The 27,532-nt window shown below is 35.9% G+C and overlaps 1 protein-coding gene across 7 annotated transcripts in view; it reads right to left on the reverse strand.

Moving 5' to 3' along the window:
* Positions 1-27,532, reverse strand: part of BICC1 (BicC family RNA binding protein 1) — a 121,816-nt gene that overhangs the window by 20,675 nt on the left and 73,609 nt on the right. For all 7 annotated transcript variants that reach the window (XR_015706653.1, XR_015706652.1, XR_015706650.1 and 4 more), the window contains exons 4-16: positions 16,937-17,016; positions 15,588-15,746; positions 14,588-14,641; positions 13,403-13,597; positions 12,189-12,440; positions 8,347-8,478; positions 7,039-7,225; positions 5,403-5,561; positions 4,818-5,014; positions 4,386-4,527; positions 3,121-3,277; positions 1,565-1,730; positions 218-257 (exon numbers count right to left, since the gene is read on the reverse strand). Coding sequence is in view for 2 of the 7 variants with exons in the window: in XM_087766668.1 (XP_087622794.1) it covers positions 218-257; positions 1,565-1,730; positions 3,121-3,277; positions 4,386-4,527; positions 4,818-5,014; positions 5,403-5,561; positions 7,039-7,225; positions 8,347-8,478; positions 12,189-12,440; positions 13,403-13,597; positions 14,588-14,641; positions 15,588-15,746; positions 16,937-17,016 (1,920 nt within the window). In the remaining 5 variants the exon portion in view is untranslated. The remainder of the gene's footprint in view (positions 1-217; positions 258-1,564; positions 1,731-3,120; positions 3,278-4,385; positions 4,528-4,817; positions 5,015-5,402; positions 5,562-7,038; positions 7,226-8,346; positions 8,479-12,188; positions 12,441-13,402; positions 13,598-14,587; positions 14,642-15,587; positions 15,747-16,936; positions 17,017-27,532) is intronic.

The following is a 27,532-nucleotide window of genomic DNA, read 5'->3' on the forward strand; positions in this document are numbered from 1 at the left end:
GATATACTCATACAGAGAATATCCCATCTGCAAGTTGTTTATACTGTATTTTATACTATGTTGGTATTAAGAAATTTTTGGAACATGAAAACTAATATACAAATGTTTCACTATCAGCTTTAAATTTGATTAAAAATCAAATTACAAAACTGAAACTTCAGAAAATTTTCAGCTGTGTACTAACAAATTTTTCAGAAGTCACTGTTTATCCACATACCTTTGGTTGCTAGTAGCTTCTTCTGTTCATAGTCAAATGCCTAAAAATTAAACATGCAGAAGATAGCTTAATTGCCATTGTAACTAAATGTAATTCCAGTACTCAGCTCTTTGTAAAAACAAAAGTTTTTAAAGCGGCCAGTGAATACATCTAGGAGAAACCTGAAGTACTGCACAATAATTTGACAGTAGGCCAGTTAGAACCTTAGTTAAAGTGTTCACTCAAACATAGATAACAAAGATTTTAAATAGCTATCTGATATCCATTTGAGTGAGGCTGCAGCAGTATTTACAAACTGTTTAAGCAGAATTTTAATTTTTTTTTTATAAGACATTTTTTCAAGCATAGTTTCTCTTCCTTAATCATCTGTCCTTAGCATTTAAAACATTCCTCAACAGTACAAAAAAGATAATGCATATATTAGACAGCAAATCTAGGTACCACAGTTATTTTTAATAATCTTCTTTCAAATTTAGTTCTTCTCCATGCACTCATCTTCTGAAAGGAAAAGGACTCAAGTTTTGAGAGAATTAAAAAAAACCCAAACACAAACAAAAACCCATAACTTGTATTTGCACTACCTATGACAATGGAAGATTTGAAATTTAAATACCCCTGGTTAAGTAAGTCAGACTTCTTTGAATTACAGATTAGCAAGTCTAACATACACATAAACCTAAAAAAATGCAGTATTTAGCCTGAAGTGTTAAATTCGCTACTTGAAGTAACTAGAGCTCTGATAAGGAACAGGGCTGCAAAACACTAACCTTAATCTTGTTCCACTGCTCCATGCAGTCTGGTTATGCCCACGCTGATAATGTACACTGAAAACTACTCTATTACTACAGCTTGACAAACAGTCTAAAGGGGTCTCTCCCTTTGGGGAGATTTGAAATAACATGGAAGTAGTTTATAGTATAGCAGTAGGCTGTAGTTAACTACGCAGAAACAGTACAAGAAAAAAAAAGGAGTATATGTACAGATCCATATTTTTAAAGCAAAACTCTCTTTTCAAAGAGAGTCTTCTTCTCAAAGCAACAATAAAAGATTTTTTTATACACAAGTGAGGCTTGTGTAGACTAGACTAATGAAGCCATACTATTTATTCTGTACTTAAGTTTTCATTATTCAACAGAAGCATAAGGTTTTTTTTTTTGTCTTCAAGACTTCTAGTTGACAACCCACTCTTTAGTTGAAAGAGTTAATGACTTTGCTGGGATATGCTTTTACTGAAATGGTAATGGCAAGTCAGTCTGCTGGTCAACAGTCACCTTTGCATTCTGTGGTAATTTCACTTTGCAATTATCAAGTTTTGCACTAGATTCGGGTTTATTCAGAGAAACATACCTGCATATTTACATAAGACGGCTGTGGAGCTAGACGTGCTCTTTCAGAGTTCTGCTGGGCAGCTGCTGCTCGCTCTGCTGCCCGTTCACTTCCAGGAGCCTTTTTATCAGCCATGGGACTTTCAGAAGCACTTAATTCTGCATCTGAGAGCAGCCTCTCTGCAGTACTGCAGGAACAAAGTCAGTATTAACTCCAGTCTTCTTTTTCAAAAGCAGCGAACATTCAATGCAATTTTGATAATTGAGCTTTACCCTGAGAAGTTTGGCAGCAAAATTCAAGAAATGCCAGTCTACAACCATCTCAGCATTTTTAGCAATATTTCCAAAGTCTCAGCTTTCCTTTACCTGTTTCTCCATCAGTGAAACACAGCATTTATTCCTGCTTCCTATATTAACAAATATGAAGCTTAGTTTATAGAGTCAGATTTGAGTAGTCTGGTATCTGCAATTATCACATGCAGTCCCTGCAGTGTGACTTCATACTGTTCAGCCTTGCTCAGGCCAGAAGCTCAGCAGTTCTAACAGACTGATAGTAGTAGGATAGAGAGAGATGCATAATGGGGATTAAGGAAGTTAATATGGGTCCTACTTGTTTTTAAAGCTTCAATAATTGCAGACCTACATGCCAAAGCACCTCTTAAGGTAATCTTTTCTTTCTAAAAATCAGCCACATTTTATGCCTACTGTAGAAGAGTATAAACTATTACTTCAAAGCAAAGTGACCGTGTTTTAGATGCTGTAGACTACCCCAGAAAAATGCTCCAAGGAAACTGTGAGCACTGTATCGTCAACAAAAAGACAACATACAAACAACTGAGTCTGGTTAGCAGGAATCCTTGGATTTCTAAACTATGAGAGCAGAATTAATGAAATACATACTATGGTTTTCACAGTGTAAATACACCAAGTAAGAGAAAATATGCAGCTCAAAAGAGTGATGATAAACAGTTCCCAAAAGGAATAGTGAAAACATTACTTAAAGTAGATCGGACAAAACGTTGCATTAAGCACAAACCTGTGTTGCCAAGACATATTATGACTCAAAAGAGCTTTTCCCACTGCAGGCTCATTAAAAAAAACCCAACCAAACAAAAAAAAAAATCATTGAGACAAGTGTTTGAGAACATGCTGTTGTGCCCTGAATACCATTTTTCTAGAAAACAGACTCAAGTACACACAAAAGGAAAATGTATGTCAGTTTGCAATTGTTCTCAAAGCAATCAATAAAAAAAAAGGAAAGTACAAAAATGTATCCTTTAGAAATAGGTAATGAAAGTTACTCTGAAAAAAATCCCCACTCTATTGTGAGAGAGAAAAGGCATTTAGTTTTCTCAAACCAAAGAAAAATACTTAGGATGTGCAAAAAGCATTCAAAGTTTGCAATTATCAGACAAACTGGGGCGTATATTAATGTTCAATGTGATTAAAAAAATCAAGCTCAATTTAAGTCAGCTCTGAGTATCTTATGTCTGAACCACCCCTTCGACCTACAAAAACATGTTAAGTATTTTTGCATGGCAAAAGTTCCATTAATCTGTATTTGCACATTTAACTTACTGTAAGTGAGAGTTTTTGGTGCCTTGCAGTAATTCAACTGTTTGTCTCTTAGAACAGGCCTGTTTGGAAGAGCTCATCATCTGCTTCAGATCACTGGTATTTGCTGAATGGGATGGGCTTCTTGGCATGCCCACTTCTACAAAAGCATCATTGCAACCTACAAGGACCAATAAAGAGAATAGTTAAACAAAAACCCTCTTATGCTCTAGTGAACTTACTGAAGGAATGACAACTATGGAACAAAACCTGCTCTTCCTCCTTACAGAATTATTCTAGTCTTCACGGATAACAACTTGGTCAAGGTTAAGAAGTCGGAAATGTAAGTTCAAATGCACAAAAAAGGTGTTAGTATCCACACATATAGTAGACACACTAAGTATTTTCTTTTCTAAGAAGTTTAAGTAATTAGTTAATATTAAATCTGAAGACCGCCAATCAGAAGTGATTAAGTATTTCAAACAAATTTGACTTTATATCCAGTTTTAATAAACCTTGCCAGGTGCTCAGATAACTTTTGCTGGAATAAAAGCTCCCCACTTGATATTCAAATATCTTCAGAATGTGTTTTTACAAATATTTATCACCTTGACTGGGCAATGTACCTTTTATTCAAATCAGCATTTCAAATGACCACAACCCTTAATAAAAGAGCACCTCCTCGTTGATCACTATTTGCAAGGGAAACAAGGCTGTTACACATATTTGCTCAAGTTTGAAGTGGAACTAGCTTTCCCTCCCTCCAAGAATGACGGGAATAGTTCATTAGTTCCATTAGCTCCTAAAAGGCAGCATAACTGAAATGTTGTTTTAAAACATGCAAATAAATTCTGTTTGCCAGTATCATCTAAGTTTGATCTACACATAATTTTCTGCAATAACCTTCTCAAAGGCGTTAATTCTTTCCTTTCATTAAAAAGCAAAAATACAACAGTGTTTAACCCAGCAAAGATTGTTTTAAGCAATAAATTTAAGCTGCTGTAAATCATACTAAAATTTTCACAGGTTATTTCCCTCTGCTCTTGGGGAATAAATAAAAAGTTACAAGTGCATTTACATTGACTTAAGGTGTTTCTATCAACAGTACAGCTCATACTACAACTCCTATTTACTTTCTTTGACAACAAATCGGGGAGATCCAGCGGTATTTTCCTTCAACATGGCTGCAAAGCCAATGCACAGGCAATATATTTACATTTCTTTTTCATGAACTGTACATAGACTGCACAAACACTACCAGACAAAAGAATAAAATATCAAAATTTTACCTTCTGCACTACTTGACTTGGCAGCTACTTGTTCTGACGCACCATGAGTACTTGTTTGTCTTACTGGATCACTGTGGTTTGTGCTCAACACATTTTCTCCTAGCGATGTGGCAGACAGTGCAGCATACTTGATGTTTGAGGTCTGAAATGATTGTCAAAATTCACTAAAGTGATTGTTATGCTTAAGAAAATATCAAAAGAATTTCCCTTTTCTATCTGTGCAGGAGAACAAGAAATTCATTCCTGATAAAGAACAACATGCTTGAATGTTCCATTTTTTAATCTTTAAGTCATATTTTGAAAACACCACTGTTCTATTTCTAAACTTAGTAGCTCTAAGAATCTACTAATGTAGCTAGCTTTCTCTTTCAGCTCTTCTTAGTAGAGGTTTATTACAAACACATCTGATTCTCCAGAGATAACATCACTTACCTTTACATGACCATTTAAAGAAGGTGAGCCTTTTTTACTCTCTGATTGCATGCCATTGACATGGACTTCAACAGGAGTCAAGCCTGGTGGTGGAGATGGAGTGTTCTGACTATAACTAGGTACTCCAGACAACAGAATACTAGTTAAAGTTGCTTGGGCAGTAGATGGTATCATTAGGTGTGGAATAGCAGAAAAACCTGTAACAAAAATTGGTCATGTTCTCATTAAGTTTCTCATTTAACTTTCTCAAGTACTATAGTACTTAATATAAATTTCTGTGCGGCTTTGATACATCACTAAGCAAGTTTCCATTAGAATTGCATGCCAAAACCATAATGTTTTATCCAACCATTACTTTATAGGTTAATGTAGTTTCCTATATAAAACAGATCAAAACACTGCATGTGGCAGCATGTCATAAATTTATATTAAATTATAACTTTAAATTTGGATATTTATTACTCTGTGTTAAGATAAACTTAAGAATTAAGGCTCTAAAGAATGAATGATTCTAGACTTTCCAATTGTCATTCTAACAACTTGCTGTTGCACAATTAATTTAATTTACATTTAACTTCTACCAACCTGTGGCATTCGTGTTAGCAAGAGATGTTGCCCATAATGTGGGACTAGGCGTGCCTGAACTTGGACTCTGTAAGGGACTCACAGAGCTATTAAGGGCATTCAATAGAGAGTTTGGAGCAGTTGAGGTGTTGACTGACAGGGCTGTTGGACCTAAAAGGCCTGCAAAGAATTATACAAGTGAATATTTAGTTAAGACTCACAGAAAAACATTTTTACAGAAGTATCAATTAAAAACAAACAAAAACCCCACTAAACTGCACCAACATGTATTTTACAAACAAATTTTAACATTAAACCTGCTGTTAATTTCATGCAGAGAACACATTAAGAACAAGCATTCTTAAACTGGGAATCATATAGCCAGGAAGAATTGTAGCATCTCTTATGTCCTACTGGATTCTAACTATTGTCAGAACAAAGAGTGCACTGGCTGCTTCTCAGCCCCACCATCCCTTTGTATTCTCTTCATTGCTTCCATCAGTTTGTTTCAAAGAAGCCTCACTTGGAGAACACAAAAGCAACAGCACTTCACAACCTTACTTTCGTTTCAGACAATAACCTTTTTCTCAGAAGCTCGTATGAACGAACCACTGCTTCCACACTAAGAACTATTCAATTCCTTTTTGCATCTTCAATACTGACTGCAAATCATCCCCCAAATCTATTGCTTATTCCCAAAGCACTCCCTCAAACCAGCTCTTCATGTAAGAGCATTCACACGGCAGTTCAGCACTACACTCTATAAAGAGGTAAAAACACAACCCCAAAGTGCAGGCATGACAAGAACAGTAACAAAAGCAGCATTAAAAACCACAGTCAAATGGCACGAACACTTGCCCTCCTGTGGCCCCCAAAAAAGCATCTGACATGGAACTACGCAGCACTCCTGCATAGCAGGTCGCAAGGGAGCACAGTGGTGACATGAGAACTCTGTTTCAAGAACCAGCGTCAAGGTTTGTCACTAAATTCTTCTGGGACTGCTTGGTTTTCTATACATTTCTGATAATAGGGTATTTGCAGAGCTTGAAAAAAAATGGTAATTCCAGTCTGGACTATATGCTTCATCTACAAAATCACATTAAGATAGAAAGCTTACACATTTCTGTCTTTAACTTCATACTGATAAGTAAGGTCTAAACTAGTAGCACATGCATCCCCCGATTACAGTGAGATACAGTCAAAACTGAAACGTGGTGTTTAACACTTTAACAGCTATTTTAACTTTCATGATACTGTTGACAGGCTTAAATATCTACCCGAATTCAGGACAGCCTGAGACATCACAATATTACCATAAAAGAAATTTCATTTGAAAGAGATTCTTCTGAAAGTTGTAAAAGCAATGTCCTACTTCACCTGTATTTCCCTCCCTTTCACTGTTAGCTGAGTGGTTTGCGAGCTTCCAGAGGATTTTCTACAGAGATGAGTCACACAGCTGATTATGAAAGCCTTTGAGGAAGTTTTACAACAACAAGCACTTGAAAGGCCAGATGCTTTTGGAATTCTCTAATGCTTGAACATGATTCCTTACGCAAAATACACATCTGGTCCTTTTTTCTAGTAGAAGTGACTTAAGTTTCAAACAAATATATATCTATAAAAAAATATAAAGATATATATAGAGTAGAATGCATACCAAGCCCAGTGAGTCCTAGTCCTGCTGAGGACAAAATATCCAAACCAGGACAAGAGAGACCAACAGGGCATGAGACAGTAGAGGGATTTGCTGCTACGGTAACTCCACTACTTTCAAGTCCCAAGAGACATTTCCGTGCCTCATACATATTTAAGGCATTTCGTTCAACACTTTTTACAATCACAGACTGTAGAGAAACAAAAAACAAAAAAGGAAAACCAATGAGTAACACAACTATATAACATTGATCTGCAACATACACAACTCTTCTTAATACTCCCTCATGGCTATCAGTAACAGGAGTGTGAGACGGCATGAGATAAAGTCCATTACAAACTACTCAAATTTAGTGCCCTTGACGGTAAGTTTAGGGATTTTGTATGCACTTAAGAATGAGAACAATGAAAGACCTTTCTGTTTAAGAAAAACAATTATTGTTGTACCTTGCTGCTATTTGGTATATCAAATCTGAAGCGCACCAAGATCTAGAGAAATGAACCAATAATTAAAATCTTATCTTCTCTTTTATCAGAGGTCTATACTACAAAGTAGACAAAGAAGTTGTTCATATTAAATTCAGCTATTAAATTCATAGCTGTCTGAGAATAAAGTAACACATGCCTGGAAAATTAAACTACAAAAACCATTATTTGTGTCTTGTACATTCTCTACACGATGTTTCTTTGTATTGATTTTATACATCCCTACACAGAGAAGCTTACTTATTGACATAATGGAACGGTGCTTTAATATTTTGATATTTTTGTCTGTTATGGCATTCTATACAACACTGCAGATAACAGTCTCCTATCCATAGTTGCCTGAGTATTTTACAATGAACTTCTCCCATTAGAGGTATTTTGTAATTCTGTTTCTTGTGGTTCTTTTCAACAGCTTGTGTAGAACACAGACTTTTCTCATAGTCACATTATTTGTTGTTGTTTTTTTTAATTTTGATTGCTAAAGAACACTGCAGTTATGTGGAGAATCTGCAATTTAAGATGAATCTCTTTAAAAACAAATCAAAAATTGTTCTAGTCAGATACAACTTCTCCTCATAGTTTATTTCTTTAATTGGTATCTTCCATACAAAAGCTAATCTCTGTATTGTCAAATATTTAATGGAAGTCAAATTACCATAAAGGAGAGCTGTTGTAACATTTAAATTGATATTTCAAGCATAAAATATATACGCCTTTTACAAGTTTATGATCCATTAAGTTAGGGAGGAGGAGCAGACATGTCAACTCATCAGCTCTGAAAAGTTGTCATGAAAGCCTAAAAAGAATATATTAGCTTTCCACCAACCTTGCTTGGTTGCTTTGGCTTCGGCTTAATGCTTATGAAGACATCTAACTGCTCCATTAGCTGTGTTATAAACTGTGGTTCTACTTCAATTTCTTCCTTCATATCAAACATGAGCACAAGAGGAAGGCAACCCTGAAAAGGCAAGAGACAAAAATTCATAGAACTTCTAACCTACCCTTTTCCCATGAAAAGGTTAGCAATAAACTGAAATATAGAGATTGTAACACATGTACCTCATGATACAGTAAGTTCAGAAAAAATAGCAAGGATGAAATTTTAAGTAAAGCCATTTCCTTGTATGCAAGAATACAGGTGTATCTTTCTGTCCTGGAATTCTGAACAAACAGTTTGGTGGTATAAGGGTGAAATAATTTGTTGAATATTTGACATTCCAATCAGCACATATGCACCCTGCATTAGTTATTTATACAGACTTAGAGGTGTCCAGAGGATTCAAATTCAGAAACCACTATTACCCATTAAATAGAACAATATATTGTCAGGAATTGATAGCAGGACTCTCACATACTCAAAGGGTCAGGTTAAACTATGTTTGAGATAAGGAAACACAATTCTAAAAAAATTTCTCAGTAAGTCACCATTGCCTCAGTCTTAAATTTTACATTTTTTCTTCCCCTGTCCTAGATAAGCTAGATAAATATTTTCCAGTGATATGGATGACACCTCTGAAACACCTGAAATACTAAAAAAAAGCACCCCATAAAAAGCCCAACCCCCCCCCAAATAACAAAAGACTCAGTCACAGGATATCTAGAAATTATTAGGTTGCTACTTCTCACACAAAAAAAAAAAAATGGTACAAAGTCAGAGAAAAATAAATCCTCCTTTTTATGAATTTAGATTCACAAGTAAACATAGTGTCACACGCATCAGGAAAAAAGCCACAGTAAGATACATTCAAGAAAGCGCTCTTATTTAATCAGTTTCCTGCTTTTGCTTCAGAAAGAAAAGCAGCAAATTGGTATATTTATTCTTCAGATTGCTAGTTCAATATTATTTTATATTTAAATAGGACTTCTCAACAGTACCACCTATAGCTACACAGTAGTTCCCAACTTAAAGTAATTTTAACTTAAGAAAAATTAAAGCAAGGCATCTTAACTATTTTGACTTCAGGAAGACTGACAAACACAGCTTAACTCCACAAAGCAAACTTGTCTGAAAAGAACAATTATGAATAAAGTCTGTTTAAAAAAGCTGAAATCAATAACCAAGGATTTTACAGAACTGCTGAGACATTTCATACTTGAATGTTCCAAATGTTTTTGTAAAAAAGTTACAGAAAGTAATATCCGAAGGTCTCCCTGAAAGACTACTGAATGAAAATGCAACTAAAGGTTAAAAGGAAAAACAGAAACTTCAAAGGTGAAATGTCAGGTTTTATAAGTATATTAAAAGGCTCATTTTTTACACTACTGTGTTGTTATTGTATGTTTAGAGCACCTACATGATGACGATAAGAGCGGAACAGGACCAAATAATGTTCTTTGACAGGAGGTGAGAGAACAAAACTAAAGTTGTCGATGTCTTCTGTAATTAAATATAGTACAAACCTCATTATTATATGCGAAACTAACAAAAAGTAAGTCTCAGTATTTTTTAGTGACGACCAAAATACAGATGAAGCCAAAGGGTTTGGAATGAGGGGAAGACATAGAACATTTTAAACAAGACCCAAACCCCTCTCACTTATCTAAGTGTTTAATTTTAAATCACTAGGTATCCTTTCTTCCTTTTACAATTTGCCCTCCTCACTACTATGAGTATTTTCTTAACCACCACATTGATATATTCCTGCAAGCAATATGGTCATGATTAGAAACTGAGACTTGCAATGCTTGTCAGAGAGAAGGGATATTCACAATTTATACACCACAGAATTCATAGCCTTCTCAATGAAATCAGATACTAGTTGAATTAAAGTTTCCATTTAGACAATTTTTAAAGATAGCACCAATACATTACATATGTCCTACTCTAAGGTATCTATGCACTGCATTGCATTTTCTGTTGATATTGTAAACTCTGCCTCAAATTTAGTCTCTTATGAGAATTACAGATCACAACAGTTTAGTAGTTCAGAAAAATGTTATGGTATTTCTTTTCTTGGTATTGATGTTCAGATGCTTCTAGATAGTTATTCCTAGGAGCTCTGCAGAGATCAAATCACTTTTTAAATCACCTCTCCAATTCCATAGGACACTTGTGCTGCCTAGCTGTGGAACAGCAGCAGCTGTTATTCTGACTGAATCAAAGGAACTGGCAGGAGGCAATAATTACAGTGACCACAGTGAGAAGGCCAGCATGCAGTCACACCTTGCAGGAAATCACTCCACAACACAGGAATCTCATTGCACTGAGCAATGACCAAGAAGAAAGCAAGTCAAGTGAAATTTAGTTCCAAAGGAGCTGAGAATGACTGCAGCTATCTATCTGTATGTAGGTATCGGCACGGTTGGCATAGTTAAGTGTTCTTATCTGAAGCTGAAAAATACTGTTTTTACTAAGTTAGGAATTGGAGGTAAGTTCTTATCTGGTTAGTTACTTCTTCCCTCAGCTTTTCAAATTTTTATTGTTTAAAAAAATATATTCCTTCTTTGCAAAATTTGCTTTTAAAACTTGTTTTATCTACAAAACTGAAAACAACAGTTTCAGGACATATAATGCCTGTGAGTTGAAACAGACCAAGCCTCCTGGTCAGTACAGTTCTTAAAGGGTGATATAGTGGATGTGATTTGGGATACTAAGTTGTACCAATGTGTTAGGGATTATTAAATCAAACGTCAATATTTCAAAAAAAAAACAGCCCTCACATAATTCTAAGTTTTGAGAGTAAAGGTGTACTTTGAGGTTCATATGATAGCTTGTTTGCATTTCCTTCTACTTCATGAACCTCCAGAAAGAGTACTACTAAAACCTCAGGAAGGAAATACATAGAATAAGGCGCTCTCAGTATTTACAGACAATAATAGCCTAAAATATAATAATCATTAATATAACTGTATAAACACAAAGGCACTATGCTTTTGTCTTCCACTACACAGCAAGGCACAGCGCAATGTAAGAGAGATGCGGACTTCTGGAATTTAACAGTATCATGGTTTATTCTGATACCAGCTTTGAAATGGATTTGAATCCAATCCTTCCATGTGTTGTTCATAAACATCCATATGTATAAAAATCCATGTACAAACATTAGTACTCCAACAATGTCTAAAGGCTCCTGTGAAGCTTAAAGACCAATATAACAAAAACCTGTACAAATAATAATAATATTCACCACCAGAACATCACCAGGCCTTATATACCGAGGCTATGGTACTAGAAAGAACATAAGCCTGCAGAATGAGTAAGTACTTCCTATGCTCGCCAGTTTCCTTGAAAACTTGCCTACATAGGAACTATGTACAGGAAATTCCTGCCACTTCCTCCCAAAAGAAATCTACTTACCTGACAAACATGGAAAAGGCAGGTTGGCAAAACAAAACAAACCCACCACCCAACAACAACAAAACCCTCCAAAAGTCTGCCTTCTACTCAGAAGCATATATTGTTATCGTAAATTTGAATTGCTTATGTTGCATTTATATTGCCAAGGTTGTTTTTCAAATCATGATACCAGAGATTACAAATATTTATATAACTACACTCACAAAACACTGACAAAAATAGAGCACTCAACTGAATCAACTTTTTGCAACGTGAGTAGTAATCCTCCTTCTCTAAGGCTAATTTACGTTTGACCAATAAATACATGCAGAATGAGCATATTTTCTATAATCTGGCATTTTTTTCAAGCAAGTTTCACTGAAAGTATTTACCATGAGATATTGCCTGGCAAGACAGACAGACTCAATTGTGCCCTGGAGGTAGACAGTGGATTTCTTCTGTGGGTTACTAGGGTCAGGGAAGTGGATCTGAGCACCAGTCCTCTGCATGATATGTTTGATGTTACTGCCATTTCGACCCATCATAAAGAGATGATGCTGCGCTGCAATGTCTAGTTGTGTGCTCACAGGGATTGCAGAGGCCAGGCTCCCAGCTAGGTGTTCTAAAAGCATGGCTGTTCCTTCCTGCAGGGAAAACGCAAGAAATTGGTGAAACGGTGCTCACAGGCCTACAAAATGACATTTCCTTACTTGTCAGGCATTCCGCATTCAAGATAAAGAAAATTGTTTTGTTTAAAAACCTGATTGATTTGTTAAAGGAAATAGATGGACTAAACTCTACTTATTATTCCCATTTTATGACCAAATGCAGCATTTAAGTACCATTGTAAAAGGCAGTAAGATGACATCGAATTGTTTGGTCCCAATAGACTTTTTGCGCCCACATATAGCAATAAGAAAGTCAATAGAGATTTATTTTGGCACGTATACTTGCAAAATTTGTCTTTCAGTTTTGGCTTAAGGTGTTCTTACTGGCTTGAAATACACCCATCTGAGACCATATCAATTTGTCTCGCTGCCAGCTGTTAACAAGAAAACTTTTTTATTTTAATAAGATAATTAGGCTCATGGCAGTTCCTTTACTTGACTGTCAAACTCACATCTCCCAATTCTGGTTTCGCAAGACCAGTTTTACTGACTGTTAGGGCAACTTTCAAGGTTATATACTTGAGAGCACATTGAGAAGATCAAAGCATGAAGAATTCATGGGGGTTTTTTGTTTTGTTTTGTGGTTGTTTTTTGGGGTTTTTTGTTTGTTTGTTTGTTTTTAAATAAAAAGATGGGTAAGATCAGCACATATTCCAGTATTGCTGGAAACCCGAACGTGCACGCAAGAGATGAAAAACAAATTAAAACCTTAGTACAAACAATGCTGAATCCTAAACTTAAAACTATTTTCTATGCATTTTTACACCTCACCTATACCAGTTAAGTTTAAAAAAAACCCAAACCCTCAGGCTTCAAAAGTGATTATACAATAACAACATGTACTGAAGAGGCAGGATATAACATTAATATAGTCCTTAAGTATCTAAATTATGATTATATTTATGGCAGGCAGAAACCTACTTAAGACGACACATTACCTTCACAGCACTAGTGTTATTTTGTGACCCTCTGACAATGACTGTAGCACCATACATTCGAGAGCGTTGTTTAAAGGAAACTGAAATATTATACGTCTGAGATATATGCTGAATTGTGGGAGAATTAGGATCTGGGATTGGTTGAAGAATTCCAGCAATAGGCAATTCAAACATGAGTACCAATGGAAGCAGCTCCTGCAACAACATTGAAGAGCAAATATTGAAAAACAAAATCATACTCACTAAAACTACAATTTTATTACTGAATCATAATGTATTGGTCAGTGATGATTAAATTGACACAATACATCTTCTGCCCAGGGTTCATTGATAAAAATATTATCATATCTTGAGCTGGAAAAAGGCACCGGTTTCTCCAGGGACACAAGAGTTTGTTGTTTTGTGTGGGCTTTTTGTTTGTTTGTTTTTCCAAAATAGCAGGATCTTTTGCAACTATGTAGCAACAATAAAGCCAGGTAATTTCCTATACTTCTCCATGCAGACCTACAAACAGGTCAATATTTGTAAAACTTCCTAGAGAAGTCTCTTTGCTGTCATGGATTAACTGGAGCTCTCAAGTCAGCTACAAAGCTATGTAAACATCAGCTTCTTTCATGACTGCCAAGACCAAGGTTGTGTAAGGGACATACCCAACTACAACAATTGTGAAAAAGTCTTCATAATTTATTAGATTTATTATTACCCATGCCAAAGCACACATACAAATCAAAGCTAGAAGGTAAAGATAGAAAAGTACTACAAGTGGAAAATGGAACTGAATTCCACGAAATTATTTATACAAATTATACATGAAAATGGTTAAAATTAAAAAGGCAGCAAGTGCCTTTCCTAAGTCACAGATTCACACAGGATGCCTGAGCTTCTACAGGTCATCTGTGAATGGTAAGTTAAGATGCAATTTTAGACACAGTATGGGATACTTTACATTTTTCTTATACTGTAGACATCATGTTCAAGATCCACCTTGGGTTAGTTAAAAATTTGGCCAGAATGTGAATCACTGTTTTTATAATACCCTTTGTATTTTACTCATATGGATACTCACATCGTTCCTATATTTCTGCTGTCATAAGACAGAGCCACACAACCCTAGGGATCTCAAAGCTATAACTTTTTTCCTGTCAGGTGTTTTCAAGGGAACACTATACTGAAATAGACTATTACCCGAATTCTAACTCTTGCGGACTCCACTCCAGCTGGCTGTCCTGCAATAGACACCTAGAAGAGCAAGAATATGGAAAATATAGCATCACATTTTCAAATGAGGCATTGCAAAAGTTTAGATACCTGTGTTCTCTTTTAAAAATTTTTTTTTTAAAAAAATCAACACTTATTTCACACCTGGTGACATCCTAAGTGTTCTCTAAACAGTGGCTGAAAACTAAAACCAGTTTAAAAAAATAATCTATGAATATTATAGCATCTTAGGTCACATATGCTTAAGCAACTAAAAAAATTGATACATCAAACAATACAGCCGTTTGGATGAAACAATGGAATTACTACTGTGTACATGTGCTCAATGCTAATATTCAACAACAGTAGGTTTTCTTGACCATTTTGAAATTACCGTATTTTGCTCAGCAGCCACCAGGATGCACAAGAGGGAATTCTAAATACAGTGATGAAAGACTTGAAAGTAAACATTCCAGTAATATTAGCATTACAAAGGATGTACAATTCCAGTTCAATGACTTATTCTTATAAAATTGAACTCTTACAATAGGACATTCATTTTTGTCAGATATCCACCAAGTTTAGTTTTCAACTAAGTTACGCCATAAGCCAAAAGCACCAAGAAATTAATCAACATGCTAAATAAGTCAGGTATTGAACAGGAAAAAAAGTTATAAAAGCAGTCCTTTTCATACTGCTTCTCCACCATTCACACTAAGTTGTTGACATCTGTATGCTCAAAATAGTTTATTTAAAAAAAATGAAAATTATTCATAAGCCATCACAAATTGTTTCCATCTGTTTTTGAAGATTTGCTCACTTAGGAAGTCCCATGCTTTCCACAGAATGTAAATACCAAAAATTTATGTCCCTGAACACGAACTCACCCAGTCCGCAAAAAACCCATACTGACAAAATAAGTTTAGAAATGTTTTATACTCTCAGGAATTACAGTATAAATGAGTTAAAAATATTAAACAATACTTACTTGGTTGCTTTTCTCAGCTTGGTTATTCCTATTTGAGTCTGGAAAATGGATATGGCATCCTGTTTCCTCCATCACCTTTTTAATATTATTGCCACCTTTACCTATCACATGAGAATGTTCTGTATGTGAAACATCCATCTTCAAGGTTACCCGATTGCTCTGGAAATCAAGCACCCATGATTAAATTTGTTCACAGGAGAACCTGAGCATTTTAGACTAATCTAACCTCAAGAATGACATTCAAAGTCATATTTCCAAAGTATTTTTGCAGAGGCTTAACTGGCTTAACTTCTACTCAAGTAAGATGTTTTTAATATGGATCATAGTCAGGCGCTAAACCATTCACGTTTTCTTTCCAATGAGGAAATAACATGGAAATAAATACCCCAAAGGTACATCTTCAAAAAATGTCTAAGGCTTTTAAAACGTGCCCTGGCTTTTATCAACTGTGACTTAAATGTCCTTTTGCAATCCATTCTAATTTATTTTAATTCTGTGTTCTTTCAATTGCAGTCACACACCCCTGTCTGATCTGAAAGGATCATATGATGAAGACTTTGGCAATTCACAAAGCCACGGGACCTAAAACAACCGGATTTTTTTCCTCCTTTAACAAGCATACTAATTTTTTCTGGTACATCAATTTTTAAAATATACAAACACTGCCTACAGCTGTTCTTAAAAGCTATGTTGTTTACAGTCCATAACAACGTTGTTAATAGCGGTTCAAAAAACTGCACTTATCACTGGAGTGTTCCCTTTTGGCAATCTGTTTAGAGAATCAAAAAGTTGGCATACAACTACGCAGAAGCCATATACACTGCCCAAAAGACTTGCTATTGGATGAAAAGGAAATCTGATGAACATGAGAGACCCCTGGCCAAAATCTAGACACTTCAGAAATTCTGATCCTCATGTTCAGAGTGTAAGAATGCAGTAACAGTTAAAAATAGAACTGCATAAATGCCCCTAAAATTGAATTTCAAACAAAAACAAAATTTTAGGTTCACTGAAGTGGCTGTATAATCTACTGTTTGCAGTGAAGCTGTATTTCAGATTTTAAAGTAAAAAACCCAATCTAACAAACAAACTATGTATGCTTTTAGCCATATGGCTGGAAATATTTCTATATAGTTCAGATCTGGATAAAGTGCTTTAAGCAAGTATTTTCTTGTTGCATGTTCAAATATGTGTGTATACACCAAATATCAACATCCAGAAGGAATATATTGGAGGCTTTGCTTCACAGCATCCATAAATATCTTCTGTTTAAATAAGCCCATTTAAAGAGATCAATGTCACCAGAAAATTAGGGGTTAAGGTGTCATTGTAAATAACTTCTTTCTTACTTTTGTGTCCAAGACAGACATGATTTTCTCTTTCGCTTCTTTAACATTTTCCTTTTTTCCAGAGACTTTAATATGGGGATCTATAAAAGAAAAAGACTTGTAAGAAAAATACAGTAAAACATCTATCAAAAATTTTCTCACTGCTTAAATAAATTTGAATGCATTATTTACAGTTCAGCAATAAACTGTACCACCAACCTTTGGGATTCAGCTAAAAAACAAATGTATCATTCCATCCCTTGAGCCCCACGGTTAGGATTACCAGATAAATTTATTAAACGTGATAACCAACTTAAAATAAATAGAAATCAAATGCCAAACGTACATCACAGTATTAAAAACATTGTCTGCAATGCAATTACATAGCTAAGCCATCACATCTTCTCAAATATTAACAGAGGACAACTAAGTTTTTTTGACAGCCTTACTCAAGCTTCATACAGACAATGTCTGGGAAAAAAAAAATAACAACAAAACAAACCACAAAACCCTTCAAACTCAAACCCACCCTCATCATCACTTTGTTATATTTAATTAGTCTCTAGAACTATCCTTTGCAGTTAACCTGGCAATAAAGGTGCCTCCACCGGAAGTTTTCTGCTTGAAGTTATCAAAACAAATTTAAATGACACTCAAGATAATAAATCAAATGTTTGATGTGTCAAGTATATAAATTAAGATTTGCTACTAAGCTATATACCCAGGAGCAACACCAGCTGATGGCAGTTTTTGCCCAGTGAGATCTAAAATACTGATTCTACAACACACTTCAGTATACATTATAATTTTCAGACCATTGTCCTTAAACAGCAGAAGGTAGTGTGCTGAGCTATCAGGTACAGTTTTGCATCCTGGAATATACACCTGGTCAGAAAGTACACCTCGTCAGAAAGTACCAAGCTGACTTTGGAACTAAATTAAGTATCAATTACCCCCAAAAAAACCACATTAGCTAGTCTAGCAGCACCATCTGGTGTCCAGAAGCATAAAGTGCCACAATGCAAAATTACTGTCGAAGCATTAAATATACATTCAACTAAAACAAACAAAAAAATCCCCAACTACCACCCAAATTTCTAAGCATTAGAAAAAAGGATATGATTTTGCAGGTGATGCCTATTTCTCTTTCCCCAGTTCTTGAGTCCTCTGCCCTTTTGCAGTGTAACAACGCTTTTTCTCTTGTAATGTGATTAACTGTTCTCAAAAAAAAAAAATTCTAAACCCTCTTCTGGTTAATGAATTAATCTAATTCATTATATCCTAAGACACATGTATCTGTCTAGCATATAAAAGTAAATATACTCTCAATGGCAGGAGAAAACAGCCATAACACAACATATCTGCCTTTCCCATCATCTCGATGATTGAAATCACTTCACCACTGAAGAAATGCCAAATGATACAACTTCACATTGTAAACCTGCTACATTGAATTGAAAACTGAAACTGTTTAAGCCATGCCTGGATACTCTTTTCCTTCCAACAATAAAAAACCTCTAGTCTTTAGCACTGGGAAGTTCTGAGTACATTCAGCTGGGGATACAGAAACACTGAAGGAACACAGGGTTCACTGCCAAGTTTCATGAAAGTCAAGAAAAATGCAGCATTTTGAGTTCTGAGAAACGGATACATTTCATTTTTAAAAATGGAAAAACTGTAGTCGCAAAAACATGGTATTCACATAGAATCTACAGAAGCTCTAAAAATCTGCTGCTTCAGCCTTTTCACAATGGAGCAAAGTAAAAAAAAAAAAACCAAAAAACAAAACACACACCAAAATAGTCTTAAGGGCAATTTTTCTTCTCTTTTTTAAGTTGACACTAAGGCATGTGGTTCTAATGTGCTTAAGCTGTGAATGATATTTGAAGTGGATGTCGCAGGCAGAAATTCCCAGAAGCAGATTCTAGCACGCTACGTATGGTACAAGTGCTCTTTAGAGGCAACCAGGAAAAACACAAAACCAGACCACCACCACTTTGGGGTTGATTTTCACACATTTGTAAACATTATATTTTAATACACTTTTGGTCACAAGTATGAAAAATATGTGAAATAAGCCTGGCATCCTATTAGTACCAAAGAAGATTACTACCATTCCATAATGCTATTTGTTTAGCCATGGGAGAAAACACATTTTAGAATACCTATTTTTTCCATTTATCACCTCAGTTGGATTCCTCTTTTTTGTTGATACTGACAGCTTCAGCAAAAAAATCCCATATTTCTACATTTATCCTTTCTTTGTTCTTTTTAGAGGGAAAAAAGTTCAGTTGCTCACTTTAAAAACAAAAGCAAAGAAGAATCCACAAAGCATAAAAGAATTCACAGATGCCAGTGACAATTCTAAAATATGCTACGAAATCTTTCGAAATTGGTCTTAAGTACCCTCTCCTTACTTGACTTCTTCTCAATGACACAGTGGTTGGTAATGGATATGAGGCAACTTGTTTTTAAGTTAACAGAATTCTTCCTTTGAGACTCGCTCACTCTTTTCTTCAAGGAAACACAATCTAGATATAACATCCACATCAAAGTTTTGCATGAGAAGGAGTTACTTGCAACCAATAGAGTTAGAATGCTTTGAACTAGCTTTGCAGGAGTTAAAAGTACATTGAAATTATGTATGATCTGCAGGAAAACCAACAGGTACCCAAATAATACTGAATCAATGAACTAACTTCAGGAATTGCTTAAAAATTCAAGGGGGCAATTAAATCATATAATCTGATTTTCTGTAGATTACAGACCCTTAAATTTCTTAAATATACATCTCTCTGGAATCAATTAGCTTGCTTGCATTGCAGCTCCTCTGGAAAATGTGGAAAAGTGGAAAATGCTCTAATGGTTCATCAGTTCATCCACCTCCCAGATTCGTGCCTGCTTTGTGACATGGTTTGCACTCAGGCTCACTGACTCTTGTACTATCTTTCTGCACCCCCTGCCCTGAGATTAAAGAACCCTTAGCATTCAATAGTGTCTTCCAGTGAAGGTCCATATATGCTAAGCAAATCACCTATCACTATATCAACTCATTTTCTGAGCCCAACCTTAAATACTCTAATTTGACCAAATCATTAAGAAAAATGAGCTAGAGAAGCTGCCTGTTTTTTTTTTTTCCTGGCTGAATTATTTATTTTTCAAAGTAAAGGGCTTTCTGTTTCTGTTTTTTAACACTACGCCACAGGAGATAACCAAAAGGCAAGCTTCTCTCAGACTTCTTGGAATCCCAGTGCAGATCAGGCTGCATTTGACCTCAAACAACTGTCTGCTAAATAGAGAAAACCTGTCACTAATGGAATCAGCATTTACCTTCAGTTTCAGCTTTCTGGTTAATCTGAATTATTTTGTGGAAAACACTGAAACTGGATAGTATCTGAAAATTGTTTTCAGGATTTCTATCTGAGTAGGAATGAAATGACTATGTAAGGTGTTTGCGCATCAATACAAGGGAGTAATTAAAACAGTTGATTTAAGCTTTCTAAAGTGACTTAAGCTTTCTAACTGTTTTCTGAAGCTTTTGCCACCAATAAGGAGCCAAATACATTAAAAATGGTTCCAGACAATTTGTTACTTCTTGGCACCACAAACTCACGGTGTTCAGTACTTGTGTATGACAAGTGACATCTGTTTGCTGTTGTATTTACATTAGCCTAGGCTGAACATAAAACTTTTCCCTGTCACCTATTTTCCAGGTGCAACTACTTATTCCATGGATTTATAGTTACATTTTTTAATTTAGAAAAAACTTACTACCTTGCCTTAGTAGTAAGACAAAAATATTTGTTGGATAAAGCTCTACATTTAATATTTGAAATACCTACAGGGTGTGACTGTAGCAATACATTCTCAAAGTCCAAAACAAGGTAAGTAGCACTCTTAAAAGTCTGAAGAGGGTTGTCAGGCATAAAGGTATAGCAGGTGTAATGTATGTATAGTACTGTCAGTACAGATAAGCATAAAAGCACCCTCCAGTCAGTATCTAGACTGACCCGATTGACCACGGCACCTGCACAGTCTTAACTGGAATGAGACCACCCACTGAACAGGAGCAACTGATTCACATAGAAATGGCTCTTGGTGAGACTAGGGCCATAACAATGCCATTTTTGTCCAGATGACAACTGGATCAAATCACTGAGATGTTACGCCATTCTTTACCCCTGAGGAACACTTGTTTTGGTACTTATTTTTACTGGGAAAAGAATTCCATTCCCCTCCCCCCCTTTTTTCAATTTTTTTTTTTTTCCCCCCAAGCTTTTGAACACAACTGGAAGTATACTTTAAATAAAACTGGAGCTACAGCAAAGAACAGATGTCTACCATAAATGAAGAAATAAGGCACCAAAGCTTTACAAACTATTTGCAAACACAGAACAATGGCTTCAGAAGTCGTCTGTGTGCTAAAAGCATATAAGGCTCTAACACTCTAAATAGAAGTGCAGTATCAGAAACTGGAAAAGAGTTTGATTCATAAGAAACAACATTAGTGTCTTGCAAAATATAAAAAAAATTCATTGTATAGTAATCTATCTTTTAATCTATTTTGATGGGTGGTATCTTTTTCCCTAAGAATGGAAAAGATAAATTTAATTTTAACAGCTTTCCACGCTCCTCCCCCCCGCCCCCAACCAAGAATGGAGGAATATTTACATTAAATAGAAAGCTAAAGTTACACAACAGAAAATACTGGAAATCTTTCTCAGTCTCCATTTTTCCAGACTCCTGCTTTGAAGTGGCCTTTTATTGCTCCTATCCTCAAATTCCTCACTTCACACTTTGGCAGAGTTTCCACCTCCTCAGTCTTTGTCCACAGCTATACCAGCAAGCCTCCAGCTTTTTTGCTACTATTGTGTGCAACATTTCAGTAAACAAAATGAAATTCCTCCAAGCAATACGTTTGTGCCAGTGCAAATGCATCTACGCTAACTTTTGCCAGGCAAGAAGTATTTCAAATAATTAAGACATTTAACTGTGTAGGCCTCTTCTGCAAATCAGACATTACATTTAATGTCTGAGCAAGCTCTTCAGACCACAGCTATGCATCTAGCTTGTTCACAGGATGAACAGACTTTACTTAAGTTACAGAAATGCCACTAGTCTAAAAATAGCTAGACAACTAGGCAACACCAGGGCAGATGACAGTCATTCTTAATAAGCAGTTGATTAATATCTGAATAGCCCATGAGTATTATGGAACTTGAGCCATTCAAAGAAACAAAAGAGACCTAGCAGTTTTAAGGACAAGTTATGACAATATCTGCCCCCAAATTCCTAGCAAAAACACACAAAGCTATATGAGAAGTTAAAATATAAAGAGAAAGCCAAATGAACACATGTAAGTTAGTATGTTCTCAACTGAAAGAACAAGTACATTATTCACTCTACAACAACAGGATCAAACATAGGTCTATAAAACAGATGAATTAATCAAAAAGATCAAGTAGGACTTCCAAATTAATAGGGGAAAAAGGGATAATTGAATTGAAACAATTTATTTAATGCTTTTAAATAAATTAGGAAATACTGTATGTACAGTTATTAGAGTGGATATTCACTGACCAAACTAGATGGATTGATGATAGCCAAGACAGACTTGAAATAGGCTCTATCTATTCCCGCGGAGAAGAAACATTAAGGCTAAAAGCATGCAGCAAATGCTCATGATTAAGGGTATAAGCAAAATAACTCAGTTGAATAAGAAAGGAAATTTGTCACTTGGGCACTTCTTGCTGTTGGCTTATCAGTTTAAAAGAATTCTCACCCTCTCTCCAATGCACTGCAGTCCACTTACTTCACCTCCCAGCATCTAAACCACAGAAGAAAAAAGCTACCCATGTATTAAGGCAGAATGCAATGGGCCATTTCCTACTGCAGACTCCCCATGTACCCCCAAACATATCACTCAACAACATGGGGTTTTTTGGTTTGGGTTTGGGGTTTTTTTTTGGTAGTTTAAATTAGACTGTAGCATCATCATCTCTGAACGAGATTTCAACTAGCTAACTTGGGCATGATCAAAAGCCTACCCAAAGCATCACAAAACTCAACATGGTCTGCAAGCAATTAATAGTGTCTTCAGAGTAGACACATCCTGAGGCTCTAGGCCTTCTAGGGGATTTGTTTGTTGTGGACAAGCAGCTGATTACGAAACATCCTTGGGAAGAGCTAGAGCCACTGCCTATATGTGCACACAAATTTGAAAGACTCTTTGTCTTCTCAGAATTTTTTGACTCTTAACTGTCCCCCTTACTGGCATCTAACTCCAAACTATCTTTAGAAGAATTTCTGTTCTACTCAGAATACGTTGCACTGCTTCCGCCACAGCTCCAGTGACAGCAGTTACACGCAACCCTTCGCTCTTTTTACATTTTGGTTGATGTTATCTAGTCACCTGAGGAGCATTAAATATCAGAGCATTGCTTTTCAATCCTACACAGTAACAACTCTATGATGGTGAAGCCTACTATCCCCTCCTTACTTCTCTCTACCATTTATAAAAATACATGTATATACACATATACATACACAGACGCAGATATACATAGTACACATGAAGTGGAGACTGGGTAAAACACCACCAACCTTACACACACACACAAAACCGAAGAAACACTGTGCAACATCTGGTAGAGCAGAGCAGAGCAAAGAATCTTGTTTCTCAAAGATCTCATAGTGTAGTTCAAAAGAAAACTTTAAAACCTGTAACAGGCTACTTTAAATAAAATGGCTACTTAAAGTGAAATAGCTGTTTGATGTAGCCTTACAAATGAAAAGAAATAAGATGAGTTGCAATTCTACATCAAATCTCTTAGCAGCCTTGAAACATCCCAGCAGAACACTGAAAATTAATGGTCAGAATGCCCAGAATTAAGTGAAAATTAGCCAGAAACATCAGATAAGCTTTAAAAAAAAAAAAAAAAAAAAAAAAAAGAGAGATTACCTGTACAACTTATTATTTTTGGAGAAATAAACTACTGATGACTGGATTTCGGACCCAGTGACAGAGGAAATGAAGTTGAAAAGACTTCTCTTAAAGCATAAGCAAAGAGGTAAGATAAGGAAGAGGTAACAGGATGTATGGCAATTTAAACAGAAAAGTGACCGGATTTGAAGGGAGAAGGGGAAGGCCAAGGTGAAGAAGAAGAAAACCTGAAAAGAAGAAATGAGAATGAATTAATTGTAATCACCCAGAGACTCCATTTCAATTACACAATTTTAGCTTCTGAACACCATAATTAGTTTAAATTCCTTGTTTTACTTCTTCTAATAAAGGTCATTAGGGACATTTTATAAATGCATTCAGACACTAAAAGGCACACGCCATGCTGCAATTCTGCTACTTGGCCAGTTGTTCTTCAGCCTTTAGCCTAAGCAGCCACCCAAAGCAAGGCAATCTCTCAGCAGGACACAAAGTCTGTTATGGCTTATTTTTTCAGCATGGAACCAATGAATTCACAGTTCATTACTTAAATGTCTGTTGCCATTGTATCTCAAAGCACAAACACAGAACCCCACCAATGCCTGGGAAAGAAGATAAGAAATAAAGGGAAGAAAAAAGCTATAGTATTATAAGGTCAACTTAACAGAAGACTTAACCCACAACATTCCAATCAAAAATAACACCATTATATCTTCACTGCACACAGACTTATAATCAAGGTTACAATTTTGATGCACAAGCCTCAGGATAATTTTAGTTTCTTACACACATATTTGCAAAAAAAGTCATTGTGGCTGTGTTTTGCTAAATAAAAAGAATCATAACATCTGACTCATGATGCTAAATGCATGCCTGGGGCTCAACCTTCTTTACAATTTCTCCCACATTCAAATCCAACTACGCTTACTTTGCATCTTCATGCTTGCTGCTTACTGCTGTGCCTTTTAATGTTTTATTGCTCTAATTGACTGCATTCCACTGTGTGAGACGATTTTTTTTTACACAGCCAATGGAAAGTATTAATTCTGTGGTTGGAATAGGAGGATGCAGTTAGTCTTCAGCAAAGACTACTGCACTAGACACACCTGAGTGAACAGGACAAGCAGAACCGTCCTCTTGAGAATCAGCATGAAAGGAAATGTTATCAGAAAGATGGAAATAGCTGGTTCTTGATAGGACATCAGACACCTGGTGACTAAAGCCGAAGACAGCTGAACACAATACTTTTGGTTACAATTACAAATACTCTATTACTTTCTCTGCTTTAGTATCACGCTTCTACAGAGTGAAATGGATTACCCCCATGAATGTTTTCCTTTCCTGGATTATTATATTTTTATAGGTTCTTATTTTAACTGTGTTTCTGATGAACATGATGAATGGGTTTTTGTTTTGTTTGGGTTTTTTTTTTTTTAAATAAAGAGAAAAATAAAAAGTCCAATAAAGAAACATCTGTACAATCTCTTGAGAGCTAAGCAAGTAGCAACAGCTACACGAAGTACACGAAAATTATTCTTATTTCAAGTTACAGCAGGGCACAGTCAGATCATGCATTAGGAGTGTATTTGCCTTTCAAAGAGTACCTCTAAGCTTCCCACCCCAACCCAAACACAGGGGGTATAAATGCACAACATCAAGCACTTAATCAGCTACCAAGTAAAGATCTGAAGCGCAATGAACATAGTGCAAAGATGCAACACCCCACAGAGGAGCAGAGCACCCCACGGAGGAGACCCCCATCAGCAAACAGCCTCTGCAATGGCAGGAAATTACAGGCAGCTTCCGATGAGCTAATACTGGAGGCAGAGCAACAAGTAGCTCAAAAGCTGGAAGAGGAGGTCTGAGAAACAGACTGGTGCCTGCTGAGGCTGGAAGCCCAACAGCAGGAATAGTTACAATTGGGGAATATGAATGGCTATATATGACCAATTGGCAGATGGTAGAGAGATGTTTCTGGCCACTGCATTGTCGACAGTAAGATTTGAGTAAATATTGCAAACACCAAGCATAAAAAGCCCCACTAGATGGTTTCGCTATTTGCCTTATAGTGAACTATTGTTAAAGACTGAGTTTAGAGCTCTGACAGACCTTTTGTTACTCATCTTGAGCACACATGATTTACAATACTTACTTTTTCTTACTTATAATAAAAATAACACCTGTGTATTTTGAAAATTCATTGGCTTATTGCTCATAAATCCTAGCGCATGACATATCCGCATCAGCTACCTGTGTGGTGTTAGTACACAGAGCATGCAAACGGACACAGGCATAATAAGGACTCACAGCAGCACAATACAGGGGTTTTCTTACAGTGCTGACAATCCAGTAAAACTCTAGTCTAACAGCCCACTGTCTAATACTGATTTAATGGCTTAGTTATCTCTTATGAAAGAGAACTCAATTGCAAGCAGATCATATTCACTGCCTATTTTGTCTTTTCACTTACCAGATACAAATAACATTGCTTATAATAGATAGATACTATAGAAGAAAAACCTCCTTAACTCTTTTTGAAGCTATAAAGGCGGCAGTTATTTTCTTTTTGATACAGAAAGTCATTGTCACTTACATTACATTTCTACATCTTGGGTTTGAAATTTGAAATGTTAGATTTCAGTATGTATTTTGAAGTTATGATAATATTAAGTGCATGAAATTTGACTCAAAATTGCCATGATTATTATCAACTAGTTTCTGCCATTCATTGAACAAGATTATTTCTTCTTTTATTTTTTAAAAGCACAAGGTGCTTCCCCCACCCCATGCATCACCACTGTGCAGGCTGTAGTCTCCAGGAAGAAAAAACTAAATAGGTAGATAAGGGAAGTAGTGTTTCCATCTTTCTTCTAAATCCATTTGTGATGCATTTAATCAAGAAAAATTAGTCATCTATTGGAAATTATCTGAATTGTTGAAAACTTCAGGATGCTTTTATACAAGCAATATTTGATGCAAAAACTGAATTACACATTTTAATCATATAATAATCTACCATTTCTTGGCTTTTAGCACGGTAATATTCATATGGCACTGTAACAGTTGTATATCTTACATTAAAAGGTTATTCTTATTCACAGATATTAAATGATTTTCTCCAGAATGACAGGCAGTTTGCAGCTGATCTGGGAAGTGAACCTTCATCTCCTGAAGACCACTGACCTACTGAAAAGCTTCTGCTTTTCTTTTCAGGGAGGGGTTCATAGCAAGTAATCACCACACTACCCACATTGTTCCTCTGTAAGAGTAATTTCTTTGTGTTATGCTTAAAAAAAAACACCTGAAAGATGTCAAGTGTTGCCTTCTAAATCAAGAAATCATCCCTGAGCTGTTCTCGGATGAATTTTCTCTGCATCTCTTCTGTCCACTTGTCTCTCTCTAGTATTAGACCAGCAGCAAAACTCACATGTAGAAAATTAATTGCCTGTTGAGCATGTGTGTGATGCAAATTTCAGCAGTCATTCTGATAAATTGCTTTTTTCGTGCCCCAAAACTGAGTTTAAATAGTAGGATGGGGATCACAGAGTGGAAGATAATGTCAGGTTCTAGTTTACATGTAAACGCAGTATGGAGCACATTGCAAGGTATCTGCCAACGGCTAGAAGCTCTTAAAAATCCAAAACCAATACATCAGCTAATTCCAGTTTTCGCTGAAA

This window comes from Nipponia nippon, unplaced genomic scaffold (genome assembly GCF_047370975.1).
Source record: "Nipponia nippon isolate SJK-2023a ecotype South Korea unplaced genomic scaffold, ASM4737097v1 scaffold_3, whole genome shotgun sequence".
Taxonomy (NCBI): Eukaryota; Metazoa; Chordata; class Aves; order Pelecaniformes; family Threskiornithidae; genus Nipponia; species Nipponia nippon.